Source organism: Erinaceus europaeus, unplaced genomic scaffold (assembly GCF_950295315.1).
Source record: "Erinaceus europaeus unplaced genomic scaffold, mEriEur2.1 scaffold_483, whole genome shotgun sequence".
NCBI lineage: Eukaryota > Metazoa > Chordata > Mammalia > Eulipotyphla > Erinaceidae > Erinaceus > Erinaceus europaeus.
The window spans coordinates 2509-17361 of NW_026648138.1; the positions used below are offsets into that span (position 1 = coordinate 2509).

Below are 14853 nucleotides of genomic sequence, written 5' to 3' on the forward strand. Positions count from 1 at the left end.
GGGTTCATTTCTATAATATGCTTAGAACAGGCAAATCCATAAAAACTGAAAGTAGATTAGTGGTTGTCTAAGGCAGGTTGTGGGGTGGAGGTTTGGGGAGGGAATGGCCACTTATAAGTGTGGGCTGACTTACTTAGATGATAGAAAAAGGGAAAGAAAGACAGATGGAGATAGAGAGAAAGATACCATAACACCAAGTTCCCCCACTACAGTTGGGGTTGGACTTGAATCCAGGTTATGGGCATGACAAAACGAGCATACTATCCAGATGAGCTATCTTGCCAGCCCAGGATAGGACGTCTTTTTCAGGAATTAAAGTTAGATGGTGATAGTTGCACAACATTGTGAATACACCAAAACCATTTAACTGTGTATTTTAAATGGTTGAATCCCATGGTATGTGAATTAAATCTCAATAAATCTGTTTAAAACACAGTGATGAATCCAGAGACAATGAGAAGATCTGAGTATGAATGTAAAGCTACTGTTTGTCTGTACACCATCAGGGACAACCCGGCTTTGACCTAGCACATTATGATTGGGCCCTCCTCAATCGCTATCGAACAGGCCATGGCCGCTGCGCCGCTATGTTCCATCGCTGGGGAGCCAGAGACGACCCGAACTGCCCCTGCGGCTCCAGACAGACTATGACCCACATAGTCAACGGCTGCCACCTCTCCAGATTCAAAGGAGGTCTCAAAACTTGACATCAGGCTCAACCTGACGCTGTTGACTGGCTACGGAAGAAGGGCAAACGCTAGAAGAAGAAAAGGGACAACCAATTCTATGCTGCAGCCTTGTTGCCACTTGGGTGAACCCTTTGATTACTCACCTGGTCCCATTCACTCTTTGGTAACGGATCAGTAAGGGTTGAACTGGATGTACTGGATATAGTGGAGGTACTCGATGTACTTTTATTTACCTCCTCCACATTATCTTCATTTATCGGGACTGGAGGCATCAGCACAGATTTCACCTGCAAAACAAATCCATACTTCAGCCAAATCTTCTGCTTAGTGAACCTTCATACCAGTCAGTATGCTAGCCATGCTGGAGCGCCACAATGAATGCACATGGGCACTGCTTCCATCATATCCACTCCCCTTAGTTCTTCGACCCCCCAGTCTCTATAAAGTGGGCCTGTTAAATCCTGTTTGAACATCTGTCAATCAGAACCACCGCCCGACGGAAAAGTTCCCACTAAGAGTTTCTAAGGGACCTCAAAGGCAGAGATGTCAGTACTTGACACGCCCTGTGGCATCATCACAGGCAATGGAAGATGCTAAGGAGAAACCAGTCTGCTGCTGAGCCTTTATCTGTGCATGATACATGGAAAAACTGCGGCCAGGAAAGTTCTTAAAGAGCCTAGAGGCTGAAAACTTTGAAAGTGGCTCTCATTCTGGCCCTGCCACCATATTCTCGAATCCTAGTAAGAAAGGTCGTGTATTTCTGGTAGCATGCACACAGCCAGGTGCACCACCACCTGGCCCAGTAAATATATATATTTTTAAAAGGGGGGTCAGGCGGTAGCACACCAAGTTAAGCATACATAGTAGAAAGCACAAGGACCTGCACAAGGGGGGGGGCTGCTTTGAAAGCGGTGAAGCAGATAAAGAAAGAAAGGTCATGCATTTCTCTGGAAAACAAAATGTATTTCAGATAATGCATCAATTACTGTGATCTCATTCTGAATTGCATAACCTAACACTATCGTTTTATATTGTTTCTTTGTAGATTGTGCCTTCATACAAAACAAGCCAAGACAATACTTTGGTTACACTGGTGGCCATAGTTCAGTGATGGACAATTCTCCGGGATGCGTACTTAGTTTCTTCTACAAATGAGGTTGTATATGAAATCTTTATTTTCAAAAAGAAAATTGAATCTTTTTTCTGGAGTCCTGTCTCATTGAAATAGTTATAAATTCAACCTCAGCTATTAGTGACTTCATGTCATATTCTCCCTGTTTCCCTTCCCTAGCAAGTATACTGTGTCTCAGGCAGGGTAAGACTATTCTGAAAAAACCTGAGATGAGGCCTAGACAACTTGCATCTGGTAAGTTCATCAGGCAAGGACTGTTGGTCTCTTAAGTACATGTAGCTCTGCTGTTTTCAAGGCAATTTAGAATTAGGATCCTTTGTTCTAGTCCCTAACCCCGAAGTACCACACTTTCATTTTTTCCAGGGTTCCACTAGCTATTCCTTCCCATATCCCTTGTTAGACAGTCTTGGTCTTTGAGACCCCTCCTTCTCTGTCCTTCTACACTGACTCCTCCACCGCAACTGCAAGCCTTTAAAAACGCTTTTAGTGGGGAGTCGGGCAGTAGCGCTGCGGGTTAAGCGCACATGGGTGGTGTAAAGCGCAATGACCAGCGCAAGGATCCCGGTTCGAGCCCCCAGCTCCCCACCTGCAGAGGAGTCACTTCACAAGCAGTGAAGCAGTTCTGCAGGTGTCTATCTTTCTCTCCCCCCTCTGTCTTCCCTTCCTCTCTCCATTTCTCTCTGTTCTATCCAACAACAATGACATCAATAACTACAACAATAAAACAACAAGGGCAACAGATGTGAATAAATATTAAAAATTTTTTTAAAAAAGAATACTTTAAAAAAATGCTTTTAGTGAACAATAAATGGAAGTTGTCACCAGTTTCCCCTGGCCTTCCCCTCTCTAATTAACAATTACATCATGACAATAGGTGTAAAATGGAAAATATGGCCACCCCTATACCCGTAGAGTTCTAAGGGATGGCAAAGTGGGGGCTATAAAATTGAATTTGACCAGCCTGGGAAGTAATTCAGTAAGTAGTCTGAATTCCATGCATGAGGTCCCAAGTTCGATCCCCTCATCCCACATAATACCCAAGTGATGCTGCTCTGGTTCTTTCTGTCTTTCTCTCACTAATAAGTAAGTTTTAAAACGGACTTAAAAATCTACTTTTATGCCTTATCTGGCAGCATTCCAAACACTTGAGCCTGCTACTTTCAATACAGTTCAAATGTATTTAGTACAAGCATGTAATATTGGTGCAACCACACTCAAGGAGAGGCAAAAACAATAAAAATGTGCAAGTAAAATGTTTATTTTTTTTTAAAAATCTATCTAGGAGAGAGACTGAGAGAGCAAGAATCAGAACAGCACTCTGCACACGTGATACCAGGGATAGAACTCAGGACCCCAACACTCATGAAATCAATGCCTTATCCACTGTATTACCTCCTGGGCCACAAAAGTCTGTCTTTAAAATCAGTTACAATAAGGTAGAACAATGAACCTCACATGGGGTGAAATTTGAGATATCCTAGGAAAATTCCTGACCCTAAAACTTCTCCCCAATGTCTGTCTTGGTGCTGAAATTCAAACCTCAGATCTAGGTGCCAGGGGGAAAAGGCTGAGAGTTGGAGAAAAAAGATTTGTGTATAAAACTTTAGGAGCTTGCCCAGTCACCCTGTCAGGAAGTGGAAGCAGCAGCACACAAAGCAAGCTATGTCTGTCTTGACGGTGAAACTTCAGAGCACTTGCTGGGTTATACTGACCTCCAGTTTAGGATCTCTGTAGAGATAGTAATGAGCATTTCTCATGCTCTCAAGGTCTCCAAATGTCCCAGAGTGGGTGTCTGTTCAGGTGAACTTCAGGAAAGGGAAAGGCCTCTTGGTCTGATCAGTTAGTAGTGTCAGCCCCAGCTGATTAACGATGTTGTCACAGGACTGGTGGTAGTGTAGTCTGGCATGCCTGGCATGTGCTTGCCAATATTTGACTGTCCAAAACATTATGTTCCCTTGTTCTTGGCTAGAATCATATCTACTCATTATGTGAACACTGACTATCTCATGTTGACTGAAATGTCTTATTGGCTTGCCTATTTGCCAATAATAAGAGAAAGATGCATTAGACTTCAGGTGGCCTGAAGTCTTTCTGAGTACACAGAGGTGTTGACTTCTAGGACAATAGGTGCAAACTATGAAGTGTGGACATCAGTGGGTAAGGTTGAGGAGAGATGTGTATGTGTAAAATCACTACGGAATCAGGAAAATGGTTGTAAAAACATTTCTCTGCAGTTTTGTACTAGTTTTCTGCTGTTCTGGTCTTAACCCTCTTATGAAATATCTAACTAATATATTTAGATACTATATCTTGGGTGCTGGGGTTACATCAGTGAACTAGAAAAGCAGAGGAAAGTAAATAGTGGCAGAATTTATTTAATTAATTTTGGTAACTATTGTGAAGGATATGTGCAAGGAACTGGAGGGCATTCAACAGGAGACCTGGTCTATCTTTCCAGAGGAGAGGTGTATTTAAGGTGAAATTAAAAGGATGAGAAGTGAGCAACAATATAATATTCATGTGCATGCAAAGGCACAGGGGTCTGTCTCTATACAACTTTCTCAGCTCAACCACCTGCCTGGTTTGGATGGAAATCAGCATTGCTCAGGAGAAGAATTTTAGTTTCTTCACTAGGGCTGTGTACAACCATCTGGCTCCAGAGTTGCTACTGGTTTTCATGCCCAGGTAGCTCTCCATTATCCCTGGCCAGGGGACCTCAGTGAGGCTCTAGAAGAGAGGAAGACTACTCCACAAGGCCCAGCCAAATGGCCCTTCAGTAAGTATGGGAGTTTCACAAGTCCCACAGTGACACTCCTTAGAGGTTCTAGACAGGCTCCTGAGAGCCTGGGTGGTGATTCAGCAGTACAGCACATGTGTTTCATGTGTGAGGTCACCTTGGATTCAATCCCCAGCACCACATAATATGATGTGGAGTGTTGCACTGGTCTCACTCTCTCTCAATAAAACACGTCTGCTTCTGTTGTACTTATTTAGGCTTAATGTAGTTGTAAAGAATTCCCTGAGTCATTTTGAATAGAAGAGAAATCCTATCAATTCAGAAATAATCTGCTCTCTTCCACTTAAATGGGCACCAGAATAGTTTCGTTCATAGAAACAGAAAACAGAAGAATGGTTGTCGAGGGCTAGAGGGAGGGGAGAGTTCAGTGTTAGTGACTACTGAACGGGTAAGTTTCAATTTAGGAAGACAGAGTTCTAGAGATAGGTGATGGTGATAGTTGTGATGGTTTTGCTAACCAGTGTGCATGTACCACTTAACGTCACTAGGCTGTACCCTTAAAATGGCAAGTTTTGTATTATGACTATTTTTCTACAATGTTAGGGACTACATGCTTAAAAAATCAGGAAGTTTTTGCTTTCAGAAACTTCATGAAATGCCAGTGGTTTCCCATTTTCCACTTCTCACCATGAGTTAAAATGTTTTCTCTATATATGTCTCCCATTAAGTTCTTTATCATACAATCACAGTACAGATCTTTTCAGAGTTACAACCACCACTAAATCAATACAAAATAATAAATGAACATGTCTCTCCAGAAAAGAGAAATGGCTGAGATAAGACTGATGCAACAGAGTTTCCTTACTTTGTGCCTTGCTATGTCTTGGAGCAAACTTAAGTCCGTGGAGTCCGATATCCCTCCATGGATGACTAGGATTTCATTGTCAATGATGGTACCAATTGGAAGCCAGGTGTAGACTTCTTCCAATACTTGCAAGATTTTTTTCCCATGTAGCTGTAAGTAAGACCTTGAGTAAGTTTTGTTTCTCATAGCTTCAAGTTTACCAATTACTTTGAATGCATGGGCCACCCAAAGGAAGTCAGCATGGAGTCACTAACCAACTGGCATGTACTTGGTATCTTTTCACTGATATAATTGAGATTTTGGCATCTTCGTGCCTTGCTAAAGCTCCAGGGCCAGCTAATTCCTAGAGCTAGTGAGGGACTTGCCTTTCACATGCAAATGAGGGGCACATTTTCCAAGTAAACCAAGCAATCTGCAGTCCATTCTCTTGGCCATTTCCTGCATTAGGTGCTCATTTACTTTTCTGATTACTAGTCCCTGTCCTAGTCTCCCCAGGGTCAGGAGAAAACAATGCTGGGCAATCCCAGTGGCCTAGAGCCTGCTGAAATTATTCAAAATAGCCAATCCTAAACCTGCTTCTCCAATCTGTTCCCATGGAAACCACAATAATGGCTCTGGCCCACTTTTTTCCTCACTTCCTCTGCCTTCTAGCCCACCCAGATACATCCCCACATGGCCCCCTAGTGAGATGTACTGTGCTTTCTATTTCAAAGGAACTGTGAGTTTAAAACCCTTTCCTTTCTGACACTCATTTCTGTGTCTCTGTGTTTTACCATATGTTAGTAAAACAAATCCCAGGTACCTTGAAAACAATGGAATATGTTTCTGTCTATGCTGAAGTGTACAGAAGTCCCAATAACAACTCTTCCAGGAAGAAAATTAGACCTCAACCATGACCAAGGTAGCCTGCTGTGCCTTTATAGATTTTTATCCCCCGCACCTCCCACTACATACACACAAGGAAATTATTTTCTTGTTGTATGTGTACTTTTATTTTTATTGACTTGGATTCTGACTAGTTCAGCTGCCACCATTCCAGAAGGTTCCCTTTTTACTTCTATGCATAAACAACAAAAACAATGCAGAAAAAAGGAATATGAATCTTACCTTGTATTTATGCAAAACTTCTTTTGTAAAGCCATACCTGAGCAAATGAGATTTAAACAAGTCATTAAATGTTGCCCAGTCCTTCTTACATGCAAATAGGGGAGCCCTTAACATTTCACCATCACAAATTTCAAGAACTCGAGGAATTAGACTTTAGTTGGAACTATTACCCAAGTTTTTGGTAGGTATGATAGGAAATAGCAAAAGCAGCCATGATATCACCCCTATCCTCAGAGAGTTTATAGTATAATTGGGGAAAGAAGATGCTTTTTCATAAAACAGTTACAATATAGGGGTGGAGCCAAGATGGTGACTTGCAAGCAGCTGCTGGCATGAGCTCCAACAAATAACAGCTTGTGACCGGGGATTCTCTGGATAGGGTAGGATACTGGGCCATCAGCAGGAGGGTGAATAAGGGGTACTAAGGGTGAGACCACTCTTGGGTTAGAAAATGGAGGTCAGGGGGAAAGAGAAAGGAAATCTTTCGATTATTTCTGAAGCTCCCCCCTCCCCCCCACCCCAGAACCAGCCCCCAGGGGTGGGACAGCAGGCTCCCTGCTCTTTTCTTTACCAAGATTCCTGGTTCACCAGGGGTGCTTTTCCTTTTTGTTTTCCTTCTCTCTCTCTCTCTCTCTCTTTTTCTAAGTGGCTGGAGCTCTATTTGAGAGACAAAATACCTGACCAATCAGAGCCTCACCCTACCCCTGCCTGGGAAAGACTACCTTGAGGTTTTTTTTTTTTTTGGATACTTCTTACAATTGGCTGTCTTTGTTCAGGCTGCCTGCAGACAATTTGGAGCTGTCCAAGCTGCAGACTGACTGTTAGGGTTTTTACTCTATTCTATTTTATTATTACTATTATTATATACGTGTGTCCCTTTTGTCCTGCCTTCTTCAGGTTGAGCAAAATTATCTGTTGTTGTTTTCTCCATTGCTAGGTGACTGGGTGTCCTATCCAGTGTGAGAGGAACTTATTTCTCTCTACCTCTTCCCTCTACTCTCCTTTCTCCCTCCTCCTAGCTAATTAAAAAAAAATCCTTTCACTGCTCTTTTTTTTAAAAAAAAAAAAAGTTTAAAGTTTTTGTCTTCTTTTCTTCCTTCCTCCTTCTTTTGATTTCTGAATTCATTGATACTCATTTTTGAAGTATTCTGGGGAAAAAAATCTGACTCAGAGTGGACTGTGTGTGTGTGTCTCTTCTCTACTTCCCTTTTTCCTCTTGCTATCCCTAGAATTTACAGTGGACAGCAGATTTGCATAATTGTCTATTCTTGCTTTCCCTTGTTTCCTTTCTCTTTCTTTTCCCTTTGGATTTGGTTGCTATGTTTTCTTGGACTGGAGCTGTTGTTTGGCTAACTGGTACTGGTTGAACTGCATCAATCCTTGCTTAAGTTACTATTGTTTTAATTTCTGAGGTTGGGTAACTACATTTGTCATAAAGGTATTTAATATAGCGTGGCTTGTACTCAAAACACAACAATTGAAGAACAACAGAACAGAAAAAGAAAAAACACATCAATAAAAAGATAATGGTTAAATCAAGAGCAAATAAAACTGCTACCACAATGAATCAAGACAGGGGCCCAGAACAAACTCCAAATCAGTCAGAAGTAACCATAGATAAGAAAAGTATGCAAGCAATAATAAACCTAATAATCACAGAAATGAAGGCAACTATGGAGGAAAGGGCTATCAGAATTAGGGAAACAACAGGTGAGACCCTCAAGGAAAACACAAGCTACCTCGAGATAATTAGAGAACTGAAAGCTGAAATAGCTGAACTAAAAGATCAATGAGCAGAAAAAGCTAATACTATAACTGAACTGAAGAAAGAAGCTGAGGGAAGGGAAAGCAGGCTAACAGAAGCAGAAAACAGAATTAGCCAGACAGAGGATAAGCTAGAGAAAACAAAGAAAGAGGTGAAAGAGCTCAAAAAGAGATTGAGAGACACTGAAAACAACAACAGAGACATATGGGATGATCTCAAAAGAAGTAACATTCGTATAATCAGCCTGCCAGGAGAAGAAAGAGAGGAAGGAGAAGTAAACATTCTGGAGGAAATTATAGAAGAAAACTTCCCAGACCTAAACAACAGAAAGTACACTAAGATTCAAGAGGCTCAGAGAGTCCCAAACAGAATCAACCCAGACTTGAAGACACCAAGACACATCATAGTTACAATGAAAAGAAGTAAGGATAAAGAAAGGATCCTAAAGGCTGTAAGAGAGAAACAAAAAGTCACATACAGGGGAAAACCCATAAGATTATCAGCAGACTTCTCCATCCAAACTCTAAAAGCCAGAAGAGAATGGCAAGGTATCTATGAAATGAAAACCCTGAATGAAAAAGGGTTTCAACTAAGGATAATATATCCTGTTAGACTTTCATTCCAACTAGATGGAGGGATCAAAATCTTCTCAGACAGACAACAGTTAAAGGAGGTAACCATCACCAAGCCTGCCCTGAAAGAGGTTCTAAAAGATATCTTATAAACAAGAACATCACCATAATACTTGCCATATATCAGAGCAAATAAAAAATTGTAGAATAATGGCACTACAATACATTAAATCCATAATATCAATAAATGTCAATGGCTTAAATTCACCCATTAAAAGGCACTGAGTGGGAGGATGGATCAGAAAACACAACCCAACCATATGCTGCTTGTAAGAATCCCATCTGACCCAACAAGACAAACACAGGCTTAAGTTGAAGAGCTGAAAAACTATCCTACAGGCTAATGGACCACAAAAAAGGGCAGGAACAGCCATTCTCATCTCTGACACAATAGACTTTAAATTAAATAAAGTAAGAAAAGATAGGCAAGGTAATTACATAATGATTAGAGGATCAATTAACCAAGAAGATTTAACAATTATTAACATCTATGCACCCAATGAGGGACCATCTAAGTACATCAAACACTTACTGAAAGAACTACAAAAATACATCAATAGTAATACAATAATAGTGGGAGATTTTTAACACCCCACTCCCACACTTAGATCAATGAAGCAGAGAATCAACAAAGAAACAAGAGAATTAAATGAAGAGATGGACAGACTAGACCTTCTGGACATTTTCAGAGTTCTTCACCCCCCAAAATTGGAATACACATTCTTTTCAAATCCACACAGCACATACTCAAGGATAGACCACATGTTAGGCCACAAAGTTAGTACCAACAAATTCAAGAGCATTGAAATCACCCCAAGTATCTTCTCAGACCACAGTGGAGTAAAGCTAACATTTAACAACAAACAGAAAATTACTAAAAGTCACAGAATTTGGAAACTCAACAACATGCTGCTTAAGAACTGCTGGGTCAGAGAGACACTCAAGCAATTCCAGAAGCCAGACCTTCCCCCTTCTGCATCCCACAATGATCTTGGGTCCATATTCCAAGAGGGTTAAAGAATAGGAAAGCTATCAGGGGATACAGAGTTCTGATGGTGGGAATTGTGTGGAGTTGTACCCTTCCTATCCTATGGTTTAGTCAATGTTTCCTTTTTATAAATAAAAAATTAAATAAAAACAGTTACAATATAAGAAATAAGTGGTAGGCATAAATTGTGTAAAATGCAAATATTCAGAGAAGTGTGCTGAGGCAGCTGGGGAAACTGTGTGGGAGAATGCCTTCCATTTAGATTAAATCTCTCTGGCACCTTCTACCTTATAGTAAATGAATGAGGGGATTGATTCTTTATATTTTCTGATATAGTTCATGTAATTGTATTGAAGGATTTAATAAAAAGTTTAGGAATTTTAATGCCTGAATAGTAGTCTCTAAGGGATATTTAATGGTATTTTTTTAATTACATTTCCTTGCCTTAGGATAATGTTATGCACTCTTAATACCTCCAAGGTGAAGTCAGAACACAGTGTACTCACTCCAGGTTTCCATGCAAATCATACCATGTCAGCCTTCTACAGCAAAACACATTTTCTGAGATAAAATCATTTCTGCACTCACCAAAGGTATCCACACTGTTCAATCCAATGGACACCTTGTAGTGCTTATCTTTCTAGCTAGCTCTGAAACCCTAAATACAATCTTCCCTTCAGAAGACTTCTCTTGGGTTCTGGGACCATATGGATTCCCTGGTTCTCCTCCTACTTGTCTGGCTATTCTGAATCTCCTTTGTAAGGTCTCCTATACCCAAGTTTGAATGAGGGAGTTCCTTTGGATTCTGATCTAGACCCTCTTTCTTTTGGCAAGTCCATCCCTATACTCACTATCGAGGCATTAATACTTAAGGCAATGGCCCAGGATAACTTCACTTCTTAAAAGAAAAAAAAAAAGGAGGAGGAGGAGGAGGAGGAGAAGGAGGAGAAGACAGAAAGAAAAGAAAAGGTTAACTTTTTTTTAATTTCAGCATATATGATAGTGCCAATCAAGTCCTCACACCTTCAAATTCTGAATACTGATTCACACCTTCAGACATAGGCTGAGCTCTTGACACATATATTCAACTGTCTACTGAACAACACCAAATTGGTTTACCTCCGAACTGAACTCATCATTCACCCTCCTCCCAACCTTCTTCTCTGATCATGCATAGACTGCTCTAACCCCAAAGTCAAGCCAGGAACCTGGAGATCATTCTTGAATCTTTCCTTTCCAAGCTTCCCATGTCATGTCACCAAACCTTACATCATCATTGCTTAACCTTCTCTTGACTCTATTTCTTTACATCTCCAATCCCTACCATCCTAGTGGAAGTGACAACCTATCATCTATATCTTCAATTACTTCTTCATTGGCCAATTCACACACCCACACTTAGCCCTCTCTAAACTATTTTTCCTATACTTTAAAGCAAAATTTTATGATATTCTTTGATGACCTTCTGTTGTCATTAAAAGAATATCCTGTACTCCTTGTCACCAGCCTTAACAGGCATCAATTATCCTGTTCCTTATTCTCTGCTCCTTCCCTCTTGAACATTTTTTCAAGTCTGAAAAATCTTGTCTCAGGAGGCCAGGCAGTGGGGCACCCATAGTACTATGAGTAAGAACCTGTGCAAGGACCTGGGTTCGAGTCCCTGCTCCCCACCTGCAGCAGGAACACTGGCAAACGCTAGAAGAAGAAGAAGAAGCAGGAACACTTCACAAGTGGTAAAATAGGTCTGCAGGTATCTGTCTTTCTATATCCCTCTCTGTCTCTCCAACCCCTTTCAATTTCTCTGTCCTATTGAATAAAAAATAGGAAGAAAATAAAAGGAGGAAAAAATGGCCATCAGGAGCTGTGGATTCATAGTGCCAGCACTGAGTCCCAGTGATAACCTTGGTAGCAATAAAAGTAAAATCTTTTCTCAAACACTGTATTAGTGGTCCCTTAACTATAAAGTACTGTTTCCATGTCCTCACCACGGCACCTCTCTCAAGCCTAACTCAAGTCTTCCTTCAGGTCTCAAGCTAATGCCATATTTCCATGAGAGAACGTTTGATTATGCCTCAGATAAACTGGATTCCATATTTCACAAACTTGCAGATTAAGAAACCTGTTCAATGTGTATCTCCCTTGTTAGATGGAAACCTTACAAGGGCAGAGGTCATGTCTCTTTCATTAACCACTGTAGGCTATGGTTAAAAATGGTTGGCTGGGAGTCGGGCTGTAGCGCAGCGGGTTAAGCGCAGGTGGTGCAAAGCACAAGGACCGGCATAAGGATCCCGGTTCGAACCCCGGCTCCCCACCTGCAGGGGAGTCGCTTCACAGGCGGTAAAGCAGATGTGCAGGTGTCTATCTTTCTCTCCTCCTCTCTGTCTTCCCCTCCTCTCTCTATTTCTCTCTGTCCTATCCAACAATGACAACAACAATAATAACTACAACAATAAAAAACAACAAGGGCAACAAAAGGGAATAAATAAATATAATATGTAAAAAAAATAAAAATAAAAAAATAAAAAATAAATGGTTGGCTAACTTTCTAACTGAAAGGTTAAGTGGCATGCCATAATAAGTAATATATATATATATACATATACATAACATATACATATACATAATGGGCTTTGATAACAGTCTTAGGATATTTTTATTCATAGTCTTAGAATTTGCTTCCACCCTGGAGAAGCAGAATGAAGTCTCTGTACTAGAACCAGATGCCAAAACTTCCCGAAAGACAAAACTAATTCGTTGCTTAAGTTTGATCAAGGTATCATAAAGTATGCAATATGAAAAGCCTTCTACTGCCCTAGGGCAAATAGGTATGTTTTCCATAAACAAGAAATGGAAAAAAGAAAAAAGATGAGGACTAGGAATTAGGGCAGAGAGAGAAGAGGGGGCAGAAAGAAGGCAAAGGGGAGCACTGATACCTGCTATGCTTTCAGCACAAATTGGTAGGCCATTTAGCAAGCCTTATTCCTCAAATCTCCAGTGAGTCAAATAGTTGAAATTCTGTTACAGCTGTTCTCAAATATGTTTATGAACAATGGTGCCAGAAGAAACCATCATATCATAAAAATATGCACATCACTGAAAAACACAGTACTGGTTTCTGAGACAACATCTGAGGCAAGCCAAAAAGAGTAGCAACAGAATGATTCCATCTAAATCTGCTCACACCTCCAAACCTGGTCCAACACATCTACCCAAGTGCGCATGAGTGTGAAGGGTGTACCTGGGAATAAGAGCAGGAACATAATCGATGGGAGAAGGAGAAATGGAGCTGGAAGCAAAGACAGGAAGGGAACTTCAGAGCAATTTACATTCACCCAGTAGAAGACTGGAGAGTGGGAAATGGATAAAAAATGAAGTATTTCTTACGATAACCCTTCTCTCTACTTCTCTAAACTCATCTCTAACCTTCTACTAGGGACAAAATAAAGCAGCATTTCCTGGAATAGAAGTCAGAATTGGAAATCTAAAGGCCTAGGTTACCTCATATTCATCATGAAGTCTTCGTGGTTCCCTCTGTTCAAGTGGAGGTCGTTGGGGTAGACGAGGAAACTCACAAACAGGATCATTAAGATCTCTATGGAATTTCTTCCTCGATCTACAAAATCACCATTGAACACATACGGATTGTTTCCTGAGGGAAGACCATTCTGTGAAGGGAGAAAAGAGGGGGGACAAAGCAGTTAAAACAAAAATAATTTTAAAGTAGAGCTGTTCCTAAGAAGATGTAACAAAAAAGGCTGAGCCAGTTCTTGCACTGGGCTGAATCTGCTTATTTCCATGAGTGTTTCACTCTTGCTAAGCAGGTTTCTCTTACAAGTGGGCTTGGAAGTGAAGTTCCAGGGGGAGATGGAATCCCCACTCTCCCCACTACCTACCAGAAGGAGCTAGTGTTTGTCCTATCAGAAATGACTACCCTCACTCAAAAAGGATTACTGAACTAAAAGCTGCAAATCCATTCTAAAGGGCCCAATGTTGAACTTCTCTGGACTGTGGAATGACACTATACCCCCATAACTCTGATCATGTCAGTGTGGATATGGCAGTGGCCAGGAGAGTGCCATTGTGAGCAGGGCTGGCATACTACCAGTACACACTGATACACCAGTGCTTGCAGCTTGGCATGCTTTCCTACTATTTATTGACTGGCCCACGTTAATTGTTAAATATTCTGATTATTTCTCCTGATGATACTTTTTTAAAAAAGATTATTTATTTATATATGAGAAATATAGGAGGAGAGAGAGAACCAGATATCACTCTGGTACATGTGCTGCCAGGGATTGAACTCACAACCTCATACTTGAGAGTTCAATGTTTTATTCACTGCACCACCTCCCAGACAACATGATAATACTTTTAAAATACAGTATTAGTAGAAGAAGTAGGAGGAGGAGTGAGGAACAGGAGGAAGAGAAGGAGATGGAGGAGGAGAAGGAGATGGAGGAGGAGGAGAAGAAGAGAAGGAGAAGAAGAAGAGTGAGAGTGTGCAAGAGGGAGGGAGAGGAAGGAAGGAAGGAAGGAAGGAAAAAAGAACTAGGATAGGAACAAAGATCTACTCCTTATAACAGTTATTGACTTGTTTCCTTCTATACTATTATACTATAAGGCAAAATAAACATAGGTGACATGGTTACATTCTTCTCAATATCATGCCTGGTGGAGAAATGACCAAGTATATTTGCAATGCACAGTCAGATAAATCCAAAAGTTAAAAAAAATACATTGCAAAGAGATCAATTTAACTACTCCTGCATCCAAGTGCATGTCTTCTTTCAGAAACATCATATGAAGTAATATACATAATCTAGTTATATCAATCTTTCAAATTATTTTCAAGTTCTTTTTCTGTTAGATTTTAAACTCCATAAGAAAATATTATTTTACACTCACCATCTTAATATTTACATATATTTCAACTAT

At 40.6% G+C, this 14853-nt stretch overlaps 1 protein-coding gene across 1 annotated transcript in view; it reads right to left on the reverse strand.

The window, feature by feature from the left end:
* Positions 1–832: 832 nt before the first annotated feature.
* Positions 833–14853, reverse strand: part of LOC103128300 (serine/threonine-protein phosphatase with EF-hands 1) — a gene marked incomplete at its 3' end in the record, with an annotated part of 79887 nt that continues 65866 nt past the window's right edge. Inside the window, exons 10-13 of the mRNA XM_060184770.1 lie at positions 13414–13580; positions 6531–6567; positions 5424–5573; positions 833–976 (exon numbers count right to left, since the gene is read on the reverse strand). Coding sequence (XP_060040753.1) covers positions 833–976; positions 5424–5573; positions 6531–6567; positions 13414–13580 — 498 coding nt within the window. The remainder of the gene's footprint in view (positions 977–5423; positions 5574–6530; positions 6568–13413; positions 13581–14853) is intronic.